Source organism: Barbatula barbatula (assembly GCF_947034865.1).
Source record: "Barbatula barbatula genome assembly, chromosome: 1".
Taxonomy (NCBI): domain Eukaryota; kingdom Metazoa; phylum Chordata; class Actinopteri; order Cypriniformes; family Nemacheilidae; genus Barbatula; species Barbatula barbatula.
The window spans coordinates 18,473,356-18,497,618 of NC_136766.1; the positions used below are offsets into that span (position 1 = coordinate 18,473,356).

The window sequence follows — 24,263 nt, forward strand, 5'->3', positions numbered from 1 at the left end:
AAACGTGTCAGTAACATTTTAATCTAGCTAAATGTTTTCAATAGCAATTTATTTTATTAAGGATGAAACATTAGTTCAAAAATAGTGGTTGAAACCAACATTACATGGTTTAGGTAGACATTTAAAATAGAAATTAACAGCTGTATTTTCTTAGCGCAATGCTAATAGGCTAATTATTATTATTTCTATTTTTATAACATAGCCTAATAGGACAAAGCCATCGTAATTCCCTTATTCGTGATCATTTATGAATTTGAATATAACTTCGACATTCTCATTTGTACTCCACAGACTTCAGGAATGGAGTCGATACCTAGTCAGCTGTCTGCGGGACGAGATGCCTGTTCTTCCCCTAACTCAAAGCAAGAACTGCAGCCTTATTCCGGCACCAGCTCGCTGAAACCAAATCAAGTGAGTGAGATTGGGCTGTATGGAGTGCCCATCGTCTCTTTGGTCATAGACGGTCAAGAGAGACTGTGTCTAGCGCAAATTTCCAACACTTTACTGAAGAACTATAGCTACAATGAAATCCACAACAGACGCGTGGCTCTTGGAGTTACATGCGTGCAGTGCACACCTGTGCAGCTGGAGATCCTGAGACGCGCGGGAGCCATGCCCATCTCCTCGCGCCGCTGTGGCATGATCACCAAGCGCGAGGCCGAGCGTCTCTGCAAATCTTTCCTCGGAGCTCACAATCCTCCCAAATTACCCGAGAATTTCGCATTTGACGTTTCGCACGAGTGCGCGTGGGGAAGCAGAGGAAGCTTCATTCCAGCGAGGTACAACAGCTCAAGGGCGAAATGCATCAAGTGCACTTATTGCAATATGTATTTTTCGCCCAACAAATTCATCTTTCATTCTCACCGCACACCTGAATCCAAATACACGCAGCCAGACGCCGCTAATTTTAATTCGTGGAGACGCCACCTCAAACTGACCGATAAAAGCTTGTCTGAAGACATTTGTCACGCGTGGGAGGACGTCAAGGCCATGTTCAACGGTGGGAGCCGAAAACGGGCAATGCCAGGGAGTGGGTCGGAAATTTCATCTCCACTAAAACCACAGGCCTCCGGCAACATCACGCAGACCAGGTCCCCTGATATTCCCCACAAAACTTTGCGCTGTGATGATGGCCGTGGCAGCCTCAGTTTGACCAACACTGTGCGTAACTATCCGGTCATCCCTGTGCCCAGTAAGAGCTTTGGCATGCTGCAGAAGATCCCACCTCCAATTTTCCCGCATCCGTATAGTTTTCCAGCATTTGGACTTTGTCAAAAGAAGGACGATGGAGTAAGTGAGCAAAATAAGGCAAACGTATCCGGTGTGTTCTGGCCCGGAGCGAAGGACGGTCTCTATCCATCCTTTCCTATGTTTTGGCCCACCACGGGTAGCCTGCCACTGTCATCATATCAACCAAAACCACACACAGACCTCGTAGTTGGGCGACAAACGGAAACAGACATTTCAGAGAGTGAGAGAGGGGGAAACACACCTAGAGACAGTCTGTTCGACAGCGAGCGATGCTCCAGCTCGCAGTCACTCAGAAACGATGAAGATAAATCTGGGGACGAGGCAAGGTCAACTGAGGGTCAACCGACCACCCCTAGAAAGATCAGCTATATTTCAGCTTTCAGACCAGTCGTTAAAGACGCAGAGAGTATAGCCAAGCTCTACGGGAACAGGGATGCGTACGGCGGAGCCCATACTGGCCACTTGTCACCAGATTTCGTGAGTGAGAGCTCTAGCAGATCTGCTTCTCCGTGTGTGGACAGTGGGGAAGAGCCAGATGTCGACGTCGAATCCCACAGACTGCCGGAGGACGAGGAGTCTGTACAACTTTCAGTGGATGATCGGCAGAGTCCCGTGGGGGAAATCTCTTTGGGCAGTCACAGACACACACCACAGCCAGATGACCAGTCAAATTTCAGCGAAAATTCTGATCAGAAGCAGAGCAAGCAGGTTGGAAAGAAAAACGATATCGCTGTTTATGACGTGAGTATGAAACTCACACAATTAAAATTAATGTAACAATAATAATTCGATTTTGAATTAAAAAGGCCTACGTGTTCGATTGCTCTAAGCAACAAAATGGCACTCATTGCTCCGAATGTAGCATGGGCTGTCATCTGTATTCTCTTTAAATACCGAGCATTGTGATTATTTTGAGCACTGAGCATCTTTTTATTCCTTTGAGCAAACTAAATACAAACTGAATAAAGGCAGCCATTACTCTGAATAGCACTTGTCTGAATATAGCAGTTAACTCTAATAGCGAGTAATTGTGCTTAATTGTGGGCTTCAGAGTTTCTATGTCTGAACTGTTTGCAATTTACGTTGTTATGGATATAGGTCGTCTAAATTCCATGTTTATTAATGTACACTGATCTAAATGAAAGGACGCAGCAGCGCGTAATTGTGCTAAATTAAACGTTTAGAACGAATGGTGAGGTCTGATTTTGCCCGCGGGTTATAAATGCTTTGGTGAAAGTGCTCCCCTGTGGTTACTGCCCCCGTTTGACTGAAAATGATTCCCATTGTAAGTCCATCTGATCAAATTGACCCTATAATACGAGCAAATCGTCTTGATGTATCCAAATCCTCTCCGATCATTAGAGGAGTACTAATAATAACAATATGTTGTCTGGCTCGTGATCGAGGAAGAAAACAACAAAATGATGCATAATTTGGGTTGTATTTATTTTTAATGGTTGGTTCATTTTTGCAGGTGTACACACATGAAAAGGAGATCGCGTCTCTTCAGAACACACTGCCCTGTTCTACTTCTAAACTTTCACGCAGCGCTGATGAATCAGACGGTTAGAAATATAATTCACGCATTAAAATATAAATCAATTTGGATGTATGTATTATGTGATGAGATTGAATTTCTTGATTTGAATAACTTGCACTTGTATTTTAAGAGTGTATTGTTTTAACGTTGAGTTATACGCTATTTTATTTAATTATTCTTATTGTTGGCCTGAAAACATATAATTTTGCTTTGTAGGCTCACACACGTCACACAACAATCTTACGGAAGACGAATGTGAACCGCAAAAATCACGTCCGGTCGAAATTAGCATTAGGAAAGATAATCTAAGTAAGTAGCCTGTCTAAAATATTTGTTTAATTCATATCTTGTGATTTTTGTATTGCTGGCATAGGCTTAAATATGTGTGTGATATAAATAGTATTTTCCTTCCCAATGTTATTGCAGACGCCGCCGCACTGAGAAGTAGTACAGACAACAGGTTTCGTTTTTTCGAGAAAGACATCGAGAATATGGCAAAAGGTATATGAGAACTTTTATTTCGAACAATGTTTTATTATATACGTTAGGCCTATATTTTTATGAAAAGAAAATAATTATACATTGTACATTTCATAAGATTGCTTTACAAATTATTAAAAGACTACCACGTTTTTTCGACAAGACGGATCTTGTATAAGATAAGTATTTTATAAGTCATATTGTTTACATTATCATCACCTTCTCAATGCACTGTGGATATATAAACCGTGCAATATCTACGCAATTATGTATAACTGAGAATTGTCCTTGAACTGCAGACGATCTACATCGCTCGTTTTCCACACACCCCTCAGGCATCTGTCCTAATTATTTTGCAATATCATGCTTGAAAACATGAGGCCCGCGTGTTTTGCCTTAGTAACCTAAATAGCGCTATTAAAACAAGAAAACCAAACAGAGAGTAAAAAGACATGACACGTCTCTTGATATTTAAAAAGACTTAAAAAGACAGTAGCTTGATCAAAAACTATTGGACTATGTGTGCTAATTAAAATCACAGTAATATGATCAATTAACTGATTTTTATTTCACAGAGGAACTCCAAAAGCAGCTCTTGGAGCAAGTGGAGCTAAGAAAAAAACTGGAACGGGAATTTCAAAGTTTGAAAGGTATTTAAGACATTTTTATGGCGGTACAAAAGCCAAAGTAATTATTATTTAAATCCTTTGCTATTTTATTTTAATATATGTTGACTCTAACAGATAATTTTCAGGATCAAATGAAGAGGGAGCTGTCTTATCGAGAGGAGATGGTCCAGCAGCTGCAGATTGTAAGAGGTAGGCTAGTGTTTATAGGCATGTCTTGCTAAAGTTACAGAAAAGGGAGAACGAAAAAGTGACACTTGCATATTTAGTTAAACTGTATTTTAAGAAAAACAGGTCATGGGTAATTAAAAACAGTTCCTCCCCAACTGATTTATTATTTTTTATTTTCATTTTATTTAGACACATTGTGCAACGAGTTGGATCAGGAGAGAAAGGCTCGTTATGCAATTCAGCAGAAGCTTAAAGGTAATTTATAATGTGTCATCAAAATATTACACACATTATGCTCAATAAAAGTGAAACAAAAAGTAATAACTTATTTTATATAATTTGCTCTGTGTAGGCTACTAAAAATATGCAAGTGCTTCTTTTTCAGTTACTTACTGTACTGAAATATGCAAAATTATAGTAATGAATGTAATTAATGAAATGTAAACCTTTCTCATGTTCATAAGATATGAAAAAGGTTTTGATTAATTATACATTATTGTGTGACATTCGATTTAACATAGTGTGATTCAGTAAAAGATTATATATAGTTTTACCCACATATATTTACCCCTGATTTTGTAAATCATGGCACTAAATTTAACTTTTTCCTAGAAGCTCACGACGCTCTTCACCATTTCTCCTGCAAAATGCTCACTCCACGGCACTGCACAGGGAACTGCACCTTCAAGCAACCCCTCTTACCACCTTAACTTACAGCTGCATCCCAGGGAGGCACTACACTACAGTACAAACTCTACAACTCCCCTCAAGGAATTCTGCATTACCATTCTCTGTGGGTGGTGTTCTCAATGTATGCACACTAAAACCTAAGGATTTCTGAACTGCAAACCCTCCAAAGCATTCACTGGCATTGTGTGCTCTGCCTTGAACATTGCAGAGTGGATGGAAACATCTAGGAGGACATCAAGTCCATTTACGGGATGACAACAAATGTTCAAATAATTAATAGTTATTCATGTAAATAGGTAGATTTTTTTTAATCAGTACAAATACATGATATGTGGCAATGTGCAATGAATTGTAAAATGTGAAATTTCATAAACTGAAATTGTTGATTATTCCCATTATTTATGTATTTGTGTTTTACATTCCTTTATTCTCTAAATGTGCTATCCCAAATCAATTCTGTATCAAAATCTTAAGCACTTTATTTAAGCAACATCTCAGACCTACCTATCCAAATTTAATCAACCCAGACATCTATTTAACAATAGTTGTTTAACCATAACAAGTTAAAATTAGCACTTATTTCTTATTCTCCAAAAAATATCTGAATACAGAAAAGAATGTTGTTATTCCACATGGAAGTGCTCAAATTAAATGTTATAAGACTTCTGGAGTGTTTTTTCCACAATAAAGTTATCTCTTGCCTCATTCTTGAATAAAAACATTGACTTAATCAAAAAATATTTTGTTTTTTAATATTAATGCTTCTAAACGGATTTATCATGTTTTCTTTTTTATATAAAAATAATCGTTAAATAAATTTTATGCAAATTAATAAATGCATAGGTCTTACCTGAAATATTACTGGTCATTGATTGTTACAACTGGAGAAACCATTAAACAGAGGCCCTAAGAAAAAAACAAATTATGGTCTCAAAGCCTAAACTGCAATATGATTTCAAACGAAACATTGCTGTTTCATTTTCATTACATTACACGTTTTCATTACATTTACAACATCGAGACTGATCTAAAAAGATAAACATACATTTTTGCTTGCAGGAACTGCGCATAGCAAACGCTGTGTTTTTACCAAAGCTGTGTTTGTTTCTGAAATACAACACCCCCATCTAGTGGTAAAATCTCGATGCTGCACATTGTCGGTAGCATAATTTAAACGTCGGTGCGTCATACGATAACGTCTTCGTTGATAGCTTTTGCTCTCTGTAAATGCATTTTACGTTCGTTAAAGGGATACTCCACCCAAAAAATGAAACTCCTGTCATGAATTACTCACCCTCTAGTTGTTCCAAACATGTATACATTTCTTTGTTCGGTTGAACACAAAGAGAGATATTTTGGAATGACGTTCGCAACAAACAGTCCTGAAGCACCATTGACTGCTATAGTAATTCACGACAGAATTGTCATATTTGGCTGGAGTATCCCTTTAAAGAATACGTAACATTGCTTTGCTATGCGAATGTCTTTGGCGTGTCTCAAACGCAATCCCATGACGCCTGATGATGTCTATACACTTTACAAACATAAATAGTTACATGCGTTACTTAACGAACTTTGGGGGTTTCGAGGGCTTTTGCCTAACTGCTCTTCTTAAGGACATTCCAGCGTTTGTAAGAAACCGTGTTAAAAAACCGCCATGTAAAAATATATTTGTACAGGACTAGGACAGTACATGACATGTGAATCACATTTAGACACTCAGCAAAATATGATCCCCGGCATTGCGACCATTCTTGTGTCGTAACGTCATTTTTTTCTAAACAAAGATATAGGCTATGGACTCGCGCCTGTTCTTATTGCATATCTGCCCTTGTCCTCGTAAACCATTGCCTTTGCAAACATACGATCGTGACATTCACAAATCCCGTTTGGTTACTGGATCAAGGCAGAGACGGACGTTGCGTTTGTATTTTGCGTTATATTTGAAAAACTAGCGGTTAGCTAGCAAAGAGTTGCGCGTGCAGACCACGTGACCCGGCTACGTCACGCTTGCGCTAGCAGTCACAAGATGGCGGAGAGTGCGGAACTAAAGGTAAAACGCTGCTCTCGATTTCCAGTCGGATAGTGAACAGGGAGATCTTATTGTGCCGTTTGAAGTACGCGCACTACTTGTCTGCTGTATTACTAGAGTCTCGTAATGTATTGAAACGCAGTTTTTGTAGCTAAAGTTGCACGGGAAGTGATTTTGCAGTGGCGCGCTTGTAGAAAGCTTTCAGCGTGTTATTGTTGATGTAGAGGGAGCTGTCTGTCCACCGCTCTCCTCAGGGGAATTACTAACTTTATCACTTCTCCCCAAATACGACAGGTTCAGACCATTCGTTGAAGAACGAACTTGCACTTTGGCTTATTTATTAATGTAACATCTGTCGTACTTAGACCGTATGTGTACATTTGGGGGATTAGTATGTGACGCGGTCGCTTATACTTGTGGATTGCTAGAAAGCTCCATGGCTTTACAAGTAGTGCGCGAGCGCTGTTGACATGCTGTCAATCAAGCTCGAGGAAGCGCGTTAAGCAGACTTGCTTACATTTTGCCAATAATTGTCTTTATCAGCAGGCACTTTCAGATGATTGTTGTATTAAAAACCGTCAATGCCAGATCGAGTTATCTGGCAGAACCGGTGTCCATGGCACATGGACATCATTCTGTCTGTACGGGGTTGGAAAAGGCTTTGCTTTATTGTAAGTCCACTGTTATCTCATTATATGCCCGTGTAGTTTATTTGAAGTCGTTTGACAGTCAATGAGCAGGCTGTCTAAATGACAGGTGATATGAGCCCCTAAATGTGTGAGAATAGAGATATACATCAACTAATCGAGTTGTGTGTTACTTATTTATTTTCTTCCAGACGGTTTTTAATAACCATTCGCGGTCTCCCATGTTTGTTTAATTGCTTAGACGATTTTGGCAAGCTTATTTTATAGATTTAATGTCTCTGGTATCTGAAAGTTACTGTCACGTGATAGAGTAAAAGCAAGTTCACACACAGCATGAAATTCTATGTAAGTATTTAAAAATATGTGTGTTTGTCAATTCATGTGCTTACAGTAACATATGTTTTTCTTTTTCATTCAATCTTTCATTGCTTTGCCTTTAGCCTTGTTTCCTTGTCCTGTAATTCTTGATGTCTTAAATACCAACCTACTGTCTGTCCTTGATGCTTTTTTTAGCTAAACATGGCTTAAAAGTGTGCAGATTGCAGACTGGCTTGAAGGTGTGGGTAGTGTAGATGGAGGAAACTGTTGGTTACATAAGGCCGATTGCACCTGCTGAGGTATAATATGGACTGATGTTATTTGTCTCCAGAATGCCCTCTAGGTCTCTCTAGATGTCAACACTTCTGTGTAGTGTCAAAAAGATACGTATGCACATCACCATCACGTCTAAGTGGTAATATTAAGTGTGAATGTGGGTTTAGTTTAAATGATCAGATCTTTGCAGAATTTGTCTTTTATAAACAGTAATTTACCTCGGGGCATATATGCTGGCTGCTGGCCTCAACTAAATGTATCCAACAATTTTTTATAAAAGATGTAACAATTCACTCAGCTTGCGAGGAGACGATACTGATTTCATGAACGGTTCACACAATACAATTACAAAATGAGTTGAGAAACAAATTAGAAATGAACACGTTCCCTTTTATTACTCTCAAATGCTGCACATTTCTTTGTAAAATAAAAATATATTTTAAGTCAAACAATAACAAAACTAAACTGCAATTTTAAATACAATTCCAGATCAAATATAAAATGAGTAATATAAATTTATCTTTAATATAAACAAACTAACACTTTTTAGAAATATCAGCATATCCACGTTTACCAAGTTTGCAGTAAACACAGTGGACCCCAATGTTCAAAACATGTTTTGCGATTCCTTCTACAGCTCAACCGATTTGAATCGTCCCATATTATAATAGATTTTCAACCGGCTTATGATGGATCATTACATCTCTAGTAATAATTGTAGCATAGTCGTTATTTAGATTGATTTAAACACATTTAATGCCCAGAAAGACAATCTGATTGGGGATTTGGCTTTAGAATTCCTCAGGTATGTACTATCTTATGTTGTTGGTCAGCAAAAGTTGTACTTTCAATGAAAAGGAAAAGTTGGCCAATTCGCTAAAAATGCAAAAGGGCGCCTGCACATTCTAACAATGAAGGCAAGACACTAAATGCGATATAGAAGTCACTGCTTTACTGACAAACAGGAAACGTTCGGTGTGACTTTTTCAAAGCATTTTCTCACAGGAGCAATACTATTTTTGATTCACATCCAATGCTAATTTATACAATTGTCAAAGTGGTTAGGTTAGTTTTTGTTACCGAAGTTGTTTTGGAGAGCATGCTTGTTTTTTCTCGAAGCCTGTGTACCATTCCCTCATTGGGTTTTTTTGTTATTGTTGTACGTCATCACAAAGAGGAATTCAGTTTGAGTGCGCACACATTCCTGGTTTCATTATTTTATCCATTCGAAGAGAGTCTCTCCCACATTCACATACCGAAGTGCACATTACCTCTCACAGGCTGTAGGCAGATATCTCAGGCCACACATATAGCCTCCATCAACACCGAGGTGATTAAGCTGGGGGATTGTGGTTGTGTGTGTGTGTTATATCTCCCTTCAACAGATGTTCTCTTACCTGGCGCTAGCTCCTATAGTAATTTCCTTGGGGATTAGCTCGCACTGCAAAGTCTCACTCTCAATACAGTACTGAATAATGTATATAATATCATGTCTTTAATGTATATAATATCTTTTGTGTATATAATATCTTGCTGATCTGAGGTCAATTGCTCATAATATGCTTATAAACGTGTGTAGTCAGCGCAGCTCTCATACTCTGTTTGGACAAGGACTAATGTGTTGATCAGCTATTAAACCCTCCTGTCTCTTCTTGTTCTTCACATATGACAGCATAATAGATGAACGAGGCTCTGATTTAAACCACAGTGTGCGTTACATGGTCATCAGATTAGATTTTAAGGTTTTGCATTCATAAGACAGTGATTCATTCATACCCAGACCCAGATTCAATGAAAACGCATCGGCATCAGAGAAGCTGTCATGTTTGTTAATAAAGTGCGTTACTGGATCTGAATCAAAACCTAATGGGCTTTGTATATCGGCAGAATTAAGGCATTTTCAAAAGGGCTAAATTTTTGTCAGATTTAGGTTTTGCATTGATACACAGTCACTGTCTGTGTATGGTTTTCCAAATCAGTCACACAAAGTTCAGTTTCAGCTAAGATGTTGTCATAGAAGGCAAGTATGCAACAAGGTTTTGGGACAGAGATATAGTGTGGTCTAATCTTGAAGTGCACTCTCATTGCACCCAATTGAAGTTGTCTTTACCATTTTTTGTGTGTTATTTAATGGCTTTCAAATTGATTTGACAAATAGAATTTAATAATGCTCCATCTATAAACACAGTTAAGCATATTGATGTCTCTTCCAGGAAATAAAACTCAACCTTTGTGGTTTCTAGTTTGCTCATGCTTTGGATTCATGCTGTGCTCTCGGGTCTGGGCTGAGTTCTTAATTGTGTCTCCTGCAGAAAGTTCTCTGTAGTCTGGCTGTGTCCAGGCATTAGACCATGAACTGATGGGATCCGTTAAGATTTCAATGACCCTGTAGGGAGAAAAGTTTGTGTTTGAGACTGCTCTCTTTGGTGTTGGTTATTGTAGATGTTGGTTTACAGCAAGAAAATGAAGGTTTTGCACACTAATGCACATAAAAGAAAGGAATTTTGCTACTTGTCAAGTTTACTTGATTTAAACAAGTTACATTAACTTTTAATTTTTTATTTGACACAACATGATTTTGTCAAAAATGTATGTTTAGTCATCTAACGTAATCCATTCAAGTTTGGCCTACATGAATGATTTGTGTTGTGTTAACACACAATTGTTAAAACTGGCAGACGGTTTCCTATTGAAGAGAATGTTTCTTAATTAAGTGTTGTTTCATGTGTTTTCCTCTTAAGAGAGATACTTCTTAATGTTTAATGTTCATTTATTGATGTTTCAATGTTCAATTTGCAATAGTTTTACTTTTGTGTCTACCATTATTCAGAAGAGTGGTGCCTTTACTTAGTTAGTGGCAGGTTATGTTTTTCAAATTCAAATAAAAAAATTGGTGACATTAGAACACCGTGAATGACCCTAAAAAAAAACTTAAAAAGGCTTATTTCTGCCATAACAACTGGCTGCCTTTACATTAACACTTACTTAACTTGAACACAGATATATTATGATGAGTAAACATAATTTTATTATGTGCAACTGATATGTAACATAATTGTTTCATGTTAATCCAACAGATTTTCAATTTAGTTCAGACTAATAAATTTTTTTAGTTCATACACCAAGGTAACAACAATCATTTCAAACCAATTAGATTTTGTTGGGAAAATATATTTAAATTTTGTGGAAAAGTTTCAGGAACAGAGAGTGCAATCAGAGGGCCCAAGGGCAGACAGCGGGTAAGGGGTTATTAACAAGACAAAACCCACAAGGAGGTAAAACATCATAACAAAGGTATAACATGAAGGGTAACCAGGAACATAGACTAACTACACTAGACATAAACTACAAATAAGTAAACTAGATTAACACTACAAACCGGAAGGGTAAGACAGACGACACAAGGGCATTAAATAAGGGAACAAATCAAGAGGGACAGCAGCGGGGCATGAAATAACTAATGGGGAGAGGCGGGAACAGAGACGAGACTGAAGAGCGTGTATGGCAAGCCATAAGGGCCATAAATGACTTTCTCCACACAAAACATGAGGTTCTGTCATTATCCTGCCACTAAACCAAGAGAAACATGACATGATGCAGCAGAATCATGACAATTTAATTAAGTTTGTTCAACAACTTATTTTTTTGAGTGCACATTGATAGATTGCAGTTTGTTGGTTTTTATATATTCACTTGTTTTTGAGCAAGTACATGCGGTAGGATATTAAAAGGAAACTTCCACTTGTTTAGTGCCATCTATTCAACTGTCCTATTGAAAACAATTGATTTAAAAGTGTGGTTTATACAAATTTTAATGTAAACTTAATTGTTTCAGGTAGATGTCTACAGATATGGCTTTGTCAGGGCCAATGTCTATATCGATTATTACAGGTCAAGAAGACCGATAACCAATATTTTGAACCGATATATGTCATTTAAATATGTTCAAAATTAATAATAAAAAGGAGCTCAGACAAAAACTTTGGCCAAAAAACATGGTTACTACACTTTAACTATAGTAAGACTATGGTAGTCAGTAAGGAAATAAACAAACAATAGTTGTCGGAAAGATCCTCCACTTGATACATGTTGCTCGTTACAATGAAACCGTTTATCCTCAGAGTAGCGATTTCTTTTAAAGAGAACCTTTCCTCTTTGTTAAGGACTCTCTGAAGATCCGCACATGTGAAAAGAGACATCGCCCAAACAAACAGTAAAATCAACATATTTAACGAAGAGCTGTTTTGTTGTGCCATTGTTTGGGGCTTGCGCGGATCATGTGAAATAAGGATCACTGAACGAGCTGATGCAAAAGAAACCGCACCTGTCTTTACTTTCATACATAGTCTATGATCAGAGAATAAAGAATATTAATATGAATTGGATAATTTAAAAGTAGACACTTCAAGCTTTCTTTAAACATATGCTTTACGTTTCTGTGATGAATATTCGCAGAGTTTTAAATCTGTTTTAATGACGCGTTTCAGAAAGATGCACACAGAGAGAGACGGCCTAAAGCACAGCCAGTATATTTTAATTATTTTACAAAAGCAAAACATTCAGGAGATAATGAGTAAACACAAATAAAATCACGGTTCAAATCATGCATTAGTCTTATTTGTATGACCAAAATTTCTGTAGTATTTAAGTCTTTCTCTCCAGTAATAAAAAAAAGATGTGGCGGCGTGTTAAGACATAACAGAAGAATTGTCGTTAGTCGATAAAAATGCTTAATTGGACAGTTCAATAATCGGTCGACCCCTAGTTTCAGTTTCAATTATATATGATATGTCAGCAGTACATTGAGGGCATTGTTGTCTTGGCCAACAGCAGTGCAGGTTGCCAATCTATAAATTTAGGCAATGCTTTGAAAGTTTTTATGAAAATTAAGTTTACATTACAGTACAGAAATTTTGTGTAGATCTAATTTGCCAAAATCAAGATTGGTCGACCAGTATTCATGATTTCTTAAGATGATGGATTATGGTTGTAGCAACAAAAAAATTATTTCCATTAATGCTTTCCAGAATTGAAGTGTAAGAACAATGGCCATAAATAATATTTTGTTGACACTAAATGCCTAGTAATTCTGTCCATAACCAATCAAACGCTTAGCCTGCAATATAAACCATTGCCTGATTGCACTGTAACATTATACTATGGACTAGCTGTTTTGTAAATATTTTTTACCATACATTTAGGTTCTATGATCTGTGAACGTTAGTGCTTTCCTGAGAGCTTCTTTGATTTAGTACACACACTGTTAGTAACAGTGTTTGTAGACAGTTGTGAGGCTCTGCTGGGGATTTTGCTTTACAGCTTTCATTTCTGTGCCTTTAGAATATATCATGTAGTGATCAGTATGATTTTATAAATATGTGTGTGTGTGCGTGCCCTTTGTGTGTGTGTGTGTGTGTGTGCATCACTGGAACTGTGTTGGTGAAACACAAAGCACTGAGGTATGTGAGTGTTGATCTACTGCCAGTGAGTTACAGGGCTGGAGACGTGGGGGATGGGGATGAGAGAGAGAGAGAGAGAGAAAGAGAAGGAGAAGGAGAGAGAGCTGGCACACCAATTGTATTTCTATCTTAAAGGGATAGTTCACCCAAAAACGAAAATTCTGTCATCATTTACTCACCTTTGAGTTGTTCCAAATCTGTAGAAATTTATATATTTGGATGAATGCTTGTAACCAAACAGATCTCGCCCCCCTTTGCCTTCCATAGTAGGAAAAAATATGATGTTTTTCAAAAGTGGCTCGGAACTGTTTGCTGTCCTGCATTCTTCGAAATGTCTTATTTTGTGTTCAACAGAACATAATTTTGGGTAAAGTAAAAAAGGGTAAAGTATTTTTTCCTACTCTGGGAGTCAATGGGGGGTGAGATCTGTTGTGTTATAAGCATTCTTTCAAATATCTTTCTCTGTATTCATCAGATTTTTTTTATTATACTGATTTATTATAACTCGAAGGTGAGCAAATGATTACAGAATTAAAATTTTTGGGTGAACTATCCCTTTAAGAGAAAGATTATGGGTGTAAAGTTTGTGTTTTTGAGGCCCCTTTAAATGTTTGTTGTTCCTCTGTCACAGCAGCAAACAGAACGGCATTTGAGAAGATGAAGGGACACTGTGGTTTTCTGTCTTTTGTTAGTCATACCTTCACCCTCTGAAATTGCACTTCAGGAAATATGATCATCCTCAGCACATATGCACCTGAGACCCAAACACAGAATATCCGAACACATGTTGTACACCTGTGCCGGGAAGGTGCCTCTCTGTTTCAGCATCTACTTTGCACTGATATTTTGCACTTACCTGTATGTGATGCAGTTTCTAGTTTAACTTTGTTATTTTTTCTCTGTGACTTTGATGAATGTTTAGCTGAATAACCCATGCTAAAAATATTAGAGCTTATACCTGGCACAGATTTATCCCGAACAGCATGAGCCAACACACAAAGACACTTATGTACATTTGCTTGCGTTGGGATTAAAGAGCGAAGATTTTGAGAACTGTTTTACAGAAATGAGAAACTGGCACTTTTTGTCACGACATTTTTCATTAAATAGGTGATCGATTTACTATTTATTATTTTGTTTAAACATTGGCTAGTTGTAATCTTTGTACTGTTTGTATTGGCTGCAGTTATACATTTCCTTTATCAGGTGCACCTGGTCCTTCAATCGATGGTCAAGCTGTGTTCTCATTCAAAGGCTCCCTTAACACTGAGCAGTGGTTATAGCCACTTCATGCAATGGACATACCTTTATATTCATAAGAAAAGTGTGTGTATTTTCATGACAGCGCTTTATTAGGTATTGCTTATATATCAAGTAATTTTACAGATTGTTCCAAATCTGTATACATTTATTTCTTTTGATGAACACAGAGAAAGATATTTGGAAGAATGCACATAAGATTTTGCCCACTATTGACTATAGGAGGAAAAAATACGATGGTAGTCAAAAGGGCCCCAGAACTGTTTGCTTTCCTACATTCTTCAAAATGTATTTTGTGTTCAACAGATAAAAAAAATTATCTACCTTGTTGTTTTGAAAAATGCAACAAAAATGGGGTTGAACGCTGTGAGAAGAAGAGCTGAGGAGGGGCGGGGCACGAGAGAAAGTGATCTGATTCCATATCTTAAAATATTTTAATCATTTCCTTGTTTTATGGTCATTACAAGGATCATACTTTCAAGCACAGCGGTATTACAGAAACCACTAAATGTAACATATAATTTATTAACAGAGTATTTATTTTTAACAAAATGCAAGTATAACTGTTCTAGTTAAAATATGACAGTTACCGCGTTTGATGGAAAAGTCCTCAGGTCCCGATACCATATTCCTGACACAGATGGCCTTCATGAGCAAAAGCTTTCCCGACTAAAAGAGTTTGCTACTGTTCAGGCCTGCATCCATGACGAGCGGGCTTCAAACCGGCGATCTATCCGGCATGGGAGACGGGCACTCTAACGAGGCAACTAGCATTTGTCGCAGGGTTACCAACCGTTTGATGTCATCGCATTCCGCTGGTCGGGAAACCCCATTTTTTTATTTTCAGAAGTCACCTCCGTCTTTTTGAGTTCAGAACGTGACACATTGAGCTGTACTGGTCCACATGAACTCCAGCCCACAGAGAGCCCCAAATAGCCGTCCGCCTCAATTTCAACTTTCAAGCCCTTCCCCCACATATATGCGGCATGTAGTATATTTCACTTTTATATATCGGTATATGTGTTTTGACAAATTCTGTTAACTGTTCTGCTTTTATTTCATTTATCCATCAGTTTACTATCATGTGCCATGAACGCCTCTCTCTGAGGGGTCAGATAGAAACACACCAGGCGCTGTCATGACTCATGAATAATTAGGAGAAATGTCTTCTCGTTGCTGATAAACATACAGAGAGAAGCGGTATTTATTTCTGCTCTGACAGCCACGAGACATATGAACACTGTAAGTGTGTGTTCAAAATCTGATATTGAGAGAAAACATTCTGCTTGCTTGGTACGTTTTTCGTCATTAAACCAAACTTTTAAGTCTTCAGCCAAAGTTTAAATTGTCCGTAGGCGGTCCTTTGTGGCTGTTTAAACTCATTCAACCACAAGAGCGTCTACGTTCCTACCAGGCTTTCTTCTATCCTATAAAATAGAAAAAGGCTAAAAGGTAAATATAACTAAAAACACAGTAATGAGCAGCAGGCTGTGTAATGTGAGAGATTTTTTTTATTTTTAAATCGGGCAAACGTATCGTCCAACAACCTCCTATATCGCTCATCGGCTGGCCTGACTTCTAAATACCCATATTTAACTGCGGCCACTTGTAAAAGAGACAGTATTTGCTCAGTGCTGCTGACAAAGCTCAGGAAATATTCAGGTCGTTGGTCTCTGCTTTAGACAGCATGCCGGGTTGGCCATGTACCATTCAGTACCCTGATTGTACATTTCATGTTACTCATCTTGTGCCATTACTAATACGACAATCTGACTACATGTGGTGAACACTAGAGGTCGACCGATATGGGTTTTTCTCAGGCTGATGCCGCTTTTTAGAAATCAGGCCAGCCGATTTCTGATATGCTTGGCCGATTTCTTTTTTTACTCCTTTATCTCATAAAATCGTATTAATTAATAAGAAGTGATACAGAATATTGCATGAATGAAACATTTATTACTCTTCAAATCGGTGCACTTGATCTGAAATACCCCTTTAACTATATAGAATTTGTAGTAAAGCACAGGAACCACACATTTTGGTAACACAAATTGTAATAAATCAGACAAAACATTATTGCTATGTGTATACACAAAACGGTGCTCATAAAGATATATTATTTGCAAATGCAAACTAGTCAATAAGCAGGCTAAATGACCATACAGGTTGATATATAAATGTTCTACTTTAACAATGGAATCGCAACAGGGAATCAATAAGAATCAGAAATCAAACGATACCCAAGCCTAGTAATGTTTGTTTGTTTTGTGCATAGACTGTATAAAAGATGGACAGTGTGAGGCCGCTTCCTTCTATTGAATGGATTGAATGTAAAACGTCCGACGGTGTTATGCAAAAACGTCAGTCTGGAGCCTGGGCATGCGCAGAGGGAATCGTCAGTTGAACCAGAGCCTGTGCGTTTGGGGCACCCCTGGTTTCGTGAGATGTTTCTGTACATGTTACCTGTTAATGACTTTGACAAGGAAGAATGATTACTATATGAACAAATGTCTATATTTGCTTTAGCTCTAGTGTGGTGCAGAATTATTCAACTCTAAAATCTAAATGAGTTGTCATTATTTCTGCATTAGTCTCTGGCACTTGCTGGAATATGATGGATCAGTAAGTAAATTAATGAGTGATTGGATTGTTCTGGGTCATTATGAGAGAAATTATTGTAAGCTGCAGTCACTACATCTCTGTTGACAGACTCTGCTTTGAAACAGTCTTATGCCTCATGCAGTATTTTCTCTGTAGCTGCCTCCCTATCTCTCTGTGTATTTGTGTTCGATTTAATTTGTTTTGGAAGCCGAGCGGCTCATATCTTAGCCCTCTCTCTCTCTCTTGCTCTCGCTCTCTCTCTCGCTCTCTCTCTTGCTCGCTCTCTCGCTCGCTCACTGTTTATTTTTTCCAAGCTCTCCTCTCTTTTCGTTTGCTCACTGCTATTTTTCCCAAGCCATGCTCTCATCTCTTTTCGTTTTAAACATCAAATGAAAAACAGGTTGTTTGTCAGAGGTCTCCCGTGCACTTCAGAGCAGGCCTTGAGTTGTTAATCTTTGTATTGTTTTATTGTGGCTAATTATGAACTAAAATCTGCTTAAAGGATAAGCTAATAAGATGTAATTTACAGCCAACCTATGGCAGATTGCGCTGAACAAAAAAAGGAGGCACCAAAGAATGTTTTATTGAAAGGGTTTATTTCGTTTTTGTTTATGTTAATGTGTATTATAGTGTTGTTTGCCCTCTTTTGTTTATTTTCTCTGTCTCTGGAATGTGACACTTCAGTTGTATGTGTGTGTTTTAGTTTTGTGCTGCTCCTGCATATTTCATAGCTTAAACCAATACTGAACTACCCTAGCCTAAGGGAAAAGTGTGTGTGTGTTGGAGAGTGGATAGCTTTCATTGGAAGTGTGTCTGTGTTTGAGCGTTTTTGTGTGTTTAGATGTGTATATCATTGTCTGAGCTCTCTGAGTATGTTTTGGTGTGTGTTTGCCCAGTAAATAGTCTGGTCTGTGCTGACAGAAGAGGTGTGATGTTGTCATGGAGCTAATTTCTGTTTCTGTCTTTCACCCTTCCGCTATAGCAAATGGTGATGAGCCTGCGGGTTTCAGAGCTGCAGGTTCTTTTGGGTTACGCCGGTCGAAACAAACATGGACGAAAGCACGAGCTCCTGACCAAAGCCTTACACCTTCTAAAAGCTGGCTGCAGCCCCGCCGTCCAGATGAAGATCAAGGATCTCTACAGGCGACGCTTTCCCACCAAGCTGGTATCTCCAGCCGAGCTGGCACTGCCAGGAGTCCACCCCGCGGCTGGCTCCCTGCCCCCTGGCCTCACTCAGCTGGGTTTTGATGTACATGGAGCACCCCAGTCCCCTCTGCTCCCCATCTCCCTCCTCGGACCCAAACATGAGCTGGGCCTGCCCCACCTCCCCGCCAATCTGCATCCCGTACACCCTGACGTCAAATTGCAGCGGCTACCCTTTTACGACATGCTGGATGAGCTCATTAAACCAACGAGTCTCAGTGAGTATGAGTGTCTATATGAGCTGTTTGTGTAAATGTCTGGAGGAATAAAAGGGTTTAGAATTTTTATTTAAGAAATATATGCATCTTTAGAAATCTGTGTGTTGTATAGCGACCGTACAGATGCCTGCAACCATATTTCAGTACATTAGCATTTTAATGGTGTTGGCTGGTTTGGCATCAGCGTGCTCGTTTGCCTGAGGAGTGTTGTTCAAATAGACTACCAACCTCCCACCAATCCCCGTCTCTCTTTTCGTAATTTGTCTCTCTCTTTTGCATTCTGGGTTGAATTCATGAGTACAAACACCTGAGTTCCCTAGACACTTTCCTATTTAAAAAAGGGGGTCAGTTGTGGCCTAATGGTTAGAGCGTTGGGCTTGTGATCAGAAGGTTGCCGGTTCTAATCTCAGTGCCAGCAGGTCATGACTGAAGGGCCCTTGAGCAAGGCACCTTACCCCTGATTGCTCTGCAGTAATGTGACACTGTATAAAAAAAACTACTTGTAAGTCGCTTTGGATAAAAGCGTCTGCCAAATGAATAAATGTAAAATGTAAATGTAAAAGGAAGGCCTCAGGCATTATTACCACACACACATATAAACAGTGTTTCAGAACACACAGCGTTCTCATAAAAGATTTCCAGACTGTTGTACAGGAATTATTGAGGTTTGTATTGGAGTCAGTTGCACCATCATACAGCCCCAAAAACTCTAAAACTTGCACAGAATTGCTGAGACCTACTATGAACTTGTTCCTTATATTTGCGTTTTGGCGGTGCTGCAAATCGAATGTCTATTCACAGTTCTGAAGGTTTGACTATAAAAATAATACTTTGCTTACTAAATACAATTTTATGATAAATCTTTCAAAGAGGTAAAGAAACAGCTTCTAGAATGAGATAAAACCAACCAAAAGTTGTTCATAGTCACATTCCTAATTTCTTCTGCACGAAAATACACTTAAATAATCACAGATGAACACATGAACCCATTCAAAACAGTTTATGTATAAAAAATATGCCTGTACAGACGGATAGACTATTCAGTGTTTGCAGTGTGAAATTTATTTTCAGCACAAGATATTTTTTTACAGTTAGACAGCATGTGCCTGTGTGTATGTCTAATAGATGTCACAGTTTTCATGTTTTATACATGGTAATAATTAACATTTATTAGGCATAGTTGGTGAACATTATGTTCACTCTTTACACGCTTTGCCCTTTTGTTTGTTTTTTTTAAAGATTTTGCCATTTAGATGTTGTATGAAAAATTCTTGCCAATGTTTGAGTCAAGTCAACTTTATTTATATAGCGCTTTTTACAAGTCAAAACAGAAAAGGTGAAAACACAGAAGACAGACACAGACACACAGATTCAGGCACACCCACACACAAAACACTCCACACAACACGCACATGCACCAACACACACAGACACACGTGCACAGAGGCAATCACCTAGAACCACACACCCAAGATAAGGAGAGAGAAACACAGGTAAATATAAAACCGACTATTAATTCCTATATGCAGTGTTGATTAAATCAAACTTTAAAATTCTAGCAGCCAAGCAAATGGTATGTTTCCCGCAAAACGACATTCTTTAAAAAATAAATATTTTGTGTTACACCAAAGAAGGTCACACAAGTTTGAAATGGTATGACAATGAGTAAATGATGTCACAATGTTCATTTTTATATTTACATTTAGACATTTGGCAGACGCTTTTATCCAAAGCGACTTACATAGCATTATCCTTTACATTTATACATAGGTATCTGTAATCCCCTGGGAATCGAACCCACGACCTTGCATCGTTAACGCAATGCTCTTACCACTGAGCTACAGGAAAGCTAAGCAATTATATGACTTATGGTTTTATACCATAAGCATATATCGCTGAGTTAACTAGTTGCAGAGCATTCCCCTTTTACAGGAAGCAAGTAATGAACATGTTATAATCCCATCATCCTAGTTTTCATCATTATTCTCCACTTTGCATACATCCGTCATTATCTCCATCACTTGCCGGCGTGCTGTAATATAATGGCATTTAGCATATAACCTAGACCCTTTTCTTCATGTAAATTATGCTGTTTTCTTTAATTAATTAGCAGAGGTGCTGCTGCAGAATCAGAGCAGCATGATTGTACTCTTACACAACATAAGCTGTGCGTTATGAACAAACAGCATCTCAGTCTCTGAAGAAACACTGTGATACAGAAGAACGGTGACTCATTTCATCAGTTACTACTTTGATAAAATAAATCGTATATAAGGTTCTGGAGCTACATGTACAGGTAATGTCTGGTTTTGATCATGTACATAATAAGTTCAGTGTGGAAAGACCGGTCTTAAGCCCATCATTGAATGTCAAGTTCAGTTCAAAACAGATTTCTTATAAACATAATACAGTAATGCAAGATAAGCTAAGAATGCATGTCATCATAAAATATGATTAAATAGTAGTTAAAACACTGTGCTAAAGGCTACATACAGTTTTTTTCAGTCAAACTTTTCTTTTTTGCATTTCTTTTTCTTGGGTTTCTGTGCTCTGCATAAAGACCGAAAGGGAATCTTATTGGTGTGTATGTAAGGTTTTGAGTATCCTGAGCCGTGTTTTCATTAAGATGAATCATCTAGAGAGGCTTAGAATGGGGCTGTGTATATTCTGTTTAAACCGTACGGTACCCTGACAATTAACTATTGGTGCCAGTTCATATTTTTCTTTCTGGGCCGTGACACACACACAGTCACACCAAAATTTGTTCAGACACCTTCAGCATTTCTCACATTATCATTATTCGCTATAGTTTAGAACTAGTGCTGGACAACTATTACAATTTTGAATCGCATGACTTTACCTGATTAAGCGCATTAAGCATAACATTCAATGGATTTAAAAGTAGTATATTGTGCACTTTATTTTAAAAGACAAAAATATTTCTTGTAAATCTCAACATTGATTTGCTTTTATTGCTTATACATAAACTCTCTTTCAACACTCTTTCAACACAAAGTGTAAAGTGTACTGTATTTAAAGCACATCTTTAACAACAAAATTATTGTACGCTACTTTTTCTTTATCTTAAAGGAAATGTTCACCTCAAAATTGTTTTTTTCTTGCGACGAGAATACTTTATGTGCGAAAAACAAATCCAAAATAAAGAGTTTAATCGATACATTATCCTCTGTCATGCACATGCGTCGAAGTGCTCTCGTGAACGCTGACAAGATAGAGGAGAATACAGTATATCGATTAAACTCGTTATTTTTAGTATTAAAGTATTATTGTCCCTTCAAAAAGATTCAATTGAGGCACTATGAGCGGATGGATCAATTTAAGGACAGGGTTCTGCGTGGTAGTAAAATGTAGTAAAAAGAATCTACCACAATTATGGACCTTTAAAGGTAGTAAAAGGAAACAAACGCAATTTGACTTCGTAGTAAATCTTTCATCACCGCCCCAATATATAATGAGTTTCCATTTTTTGCTTAATATTTGTGTCTCCATGTTTTATCTTCATCTAGCCTAGTTTAAACGTATATACGGTGCTAACAGGACCCTGAGTGAGTCGGAGTTGATAGCAATGACGTAGATGTAAACTGTGTAGTTCCGTGGTTGATAGGCTATCAGCGACGCCAACAACATTTTCCTCCTTTTTGCCTCAGTTGATATTAGCCACTTGCTTCCATTTTCTACCAAATTTACAGTGTGAAATGTAAGTTTTCGCGAACTTGGGTTGACGACCCGTCATTTAAAGACTGGCTTAAGCCCGTCAGGGGGAATGACCGGGAAGCATTTTGCACTGTCTTCAAAAAAACTATAAATGTTACCTGAAACCGCATTACCGCTATGAAGTCACACAGTGGATCGAACAGTCAGCAGCAGCGGCTTTCGAGTGAGTGGGGAGCAGCTCCCTATTTAGTTGTTTTGCGATGTTAGCAGCACTACACATGTCGCGGCAAATCATGCCAACTCAAGGTCAGCAGCAAGCAAACCAGTGCCACCAGCACCACCACTACAGCGATAGCCAGACAGCAGACCTTACCTCAGGGCTGAGGTTCTCTGGTGCCTAAACCATCATTCATATAATTCGAATCAGGGCATTGGGGAATTGTTCCAAAACATGTTTACTGACGCCAATATAGCCAAAAGTTTTGCGTGTGGTAAGGATAAAACGGCGTACATACTTGGATTCGGCATTGGTCCACATTTTTAGAAGCTGCTAATAAATGGGTAGGATAACTCAAGGGCTAGGGTTAAGGAAAGAAAACTGAAACTCAACTCGACACTACAAAAAACATAATTCACAATGACAATACTTAATGATCACAATTAAATATTAGTGTACCTAATATGTATGATGTGTGTGACAGTGTGATGATAGAGTGTTCACACCAAATGCGGTAAATCGTGCTATTCGCGTGTTGAACGCTTGAACATTTTAAGTTTACTCGCATCATTCACGTGTGAAATTCGCTTCCTTACAGCTTCTGCCTTAGGGGCTTCTGCCGCTTGCTCACGGCCCTACTAGAGCAAGCTCCTGATTGGTTAACGCTGAACTAAAAAGTTCAGATTTTTCACCTCGCGCGAATCACGCGAATGCTCAATTTTTGCCGCCTTATTCGCGCGAATCGCACCGCAAGTAGGTCATCGTGTCTTTGCATTGACTTAACATGTAAATCACTTGCGCTTTACGCTTCATTCGTGCTTGGTGTGAACCAGTGGTGCCCGCATGAACTCTGTAAGGTGCCCGCTAAACACAGTGCTCACCAATAATGCTCAAGACAGTTGACAAATCTGTGACTATACCGATCAGCCAAGTGCTACATCGTCATGAAAGTTTATTATTAGCAAGTGTTATAAGCTATAATATATTCAAGGGCAAAAATATCTGAAAGAAAACTGAATTTGGTTCTGTGAGCGTAAAAATAAGGCATCACATGTTTAAAGTTTGAAAGTATGTTATTAACAAGTAGCCCTCTAGAGGATTTTGGATATTTTGGTAGCCCTCGCTAACAAAAAGGTTGGAGACCCCTGGTGTGAACACACCCTTATAGTAAGTAGTAAGTAGTGCTTTGTATAAACCCCCACCCCCCCAAAAAAGGGCTGCTGCTTGATGTCGTGTTGGTAGTAAAAAAATATTTTTGAGGTGGTAAAAAGGTAGTAAATTCATCTCTATGATTCCTGCATATACCCTGAAGGATGTCTTTAGTACTTTTCTGGACCTTGACAACAACTATACACATGATGTCTATTAGGAGGCATGGAAATCTTTCAGATGTCTGTAAAATATGTTTATTTGTGTTCTGAAGATGCTGCGAGGTCTTTAAAACATGTTGAACGTCATGTGGGTGTGTTCAAAATTATTTTGAGGTGACCTTTCCCCTTTAACAATTAAAATAAGGAGAACACAATTCCTTTAATATGAATGAGTGTTTTGGGCCCGTCCTTTGTTTTATGAACATAATAAACACAGATCTTTATTATG

The 24,263-nt window shown here is 38.2% G+C and overlaps 2 protein-coding genes across 3 annotated transcripts in view; both read left to right on the top strand.

Annotated features, from left to right (window-relative positions):
- The first annotated feature begins 297 nt into the window (after positions 1-297).
- Positions 298-5,490, top strand: skor1a (SKI family transcriptional corepressor 1a). Its single transcript, XM_079476038.1, has 8 exons — positions 298-1,992; positions 2,726-2,816; positions 3,008-3,100; positions 3,218-3,292; positions 3,847-3,921; positions 4,015-4,089; positions 4,258-4,323; positions 4,681-5,490. Exons 1-8 carry the CDS (start codon positions 301-303, stop codon positions 4,776-4,778), a joined length of 2,265 nt encoding a protein of 754 aa, XP_079332164.1. The 5' UTR covers positions 298-300; the 3' UTR covers positions 4,779-5,490.
- Positions 5,491-6,772: 1,282 nt separating this feature from the next.
- The window catches only part of pias1a (protein inhibitor of activated STAT, 1a), a 33,004-nt gene continuing 15,513 nt past the window's right edge, over positions 6,773-24,263 (top strand). Inside the window, exons 1-2 of one of the 2 annotated variants that reach the window (XM_079470092.1) lie at positions 6,773-6,811; positions 18,334-18,772. In XM_079470092.1, the coding sequence (XP_079326218.1) occupies positions 6,788-6,811; positions 18,334-18,772 (463 nt within the window). In that variant the 5' untranslated portion in view covers positions 6,773-6,787. Of the gene's footprint in view, positions 6,812-7,686; positions 7,783-18,333; positions 18,773-24,263 lie in introns of those variants that run through there. The other variant, XM_079470091.1, reaches the window with a different exon arrangement.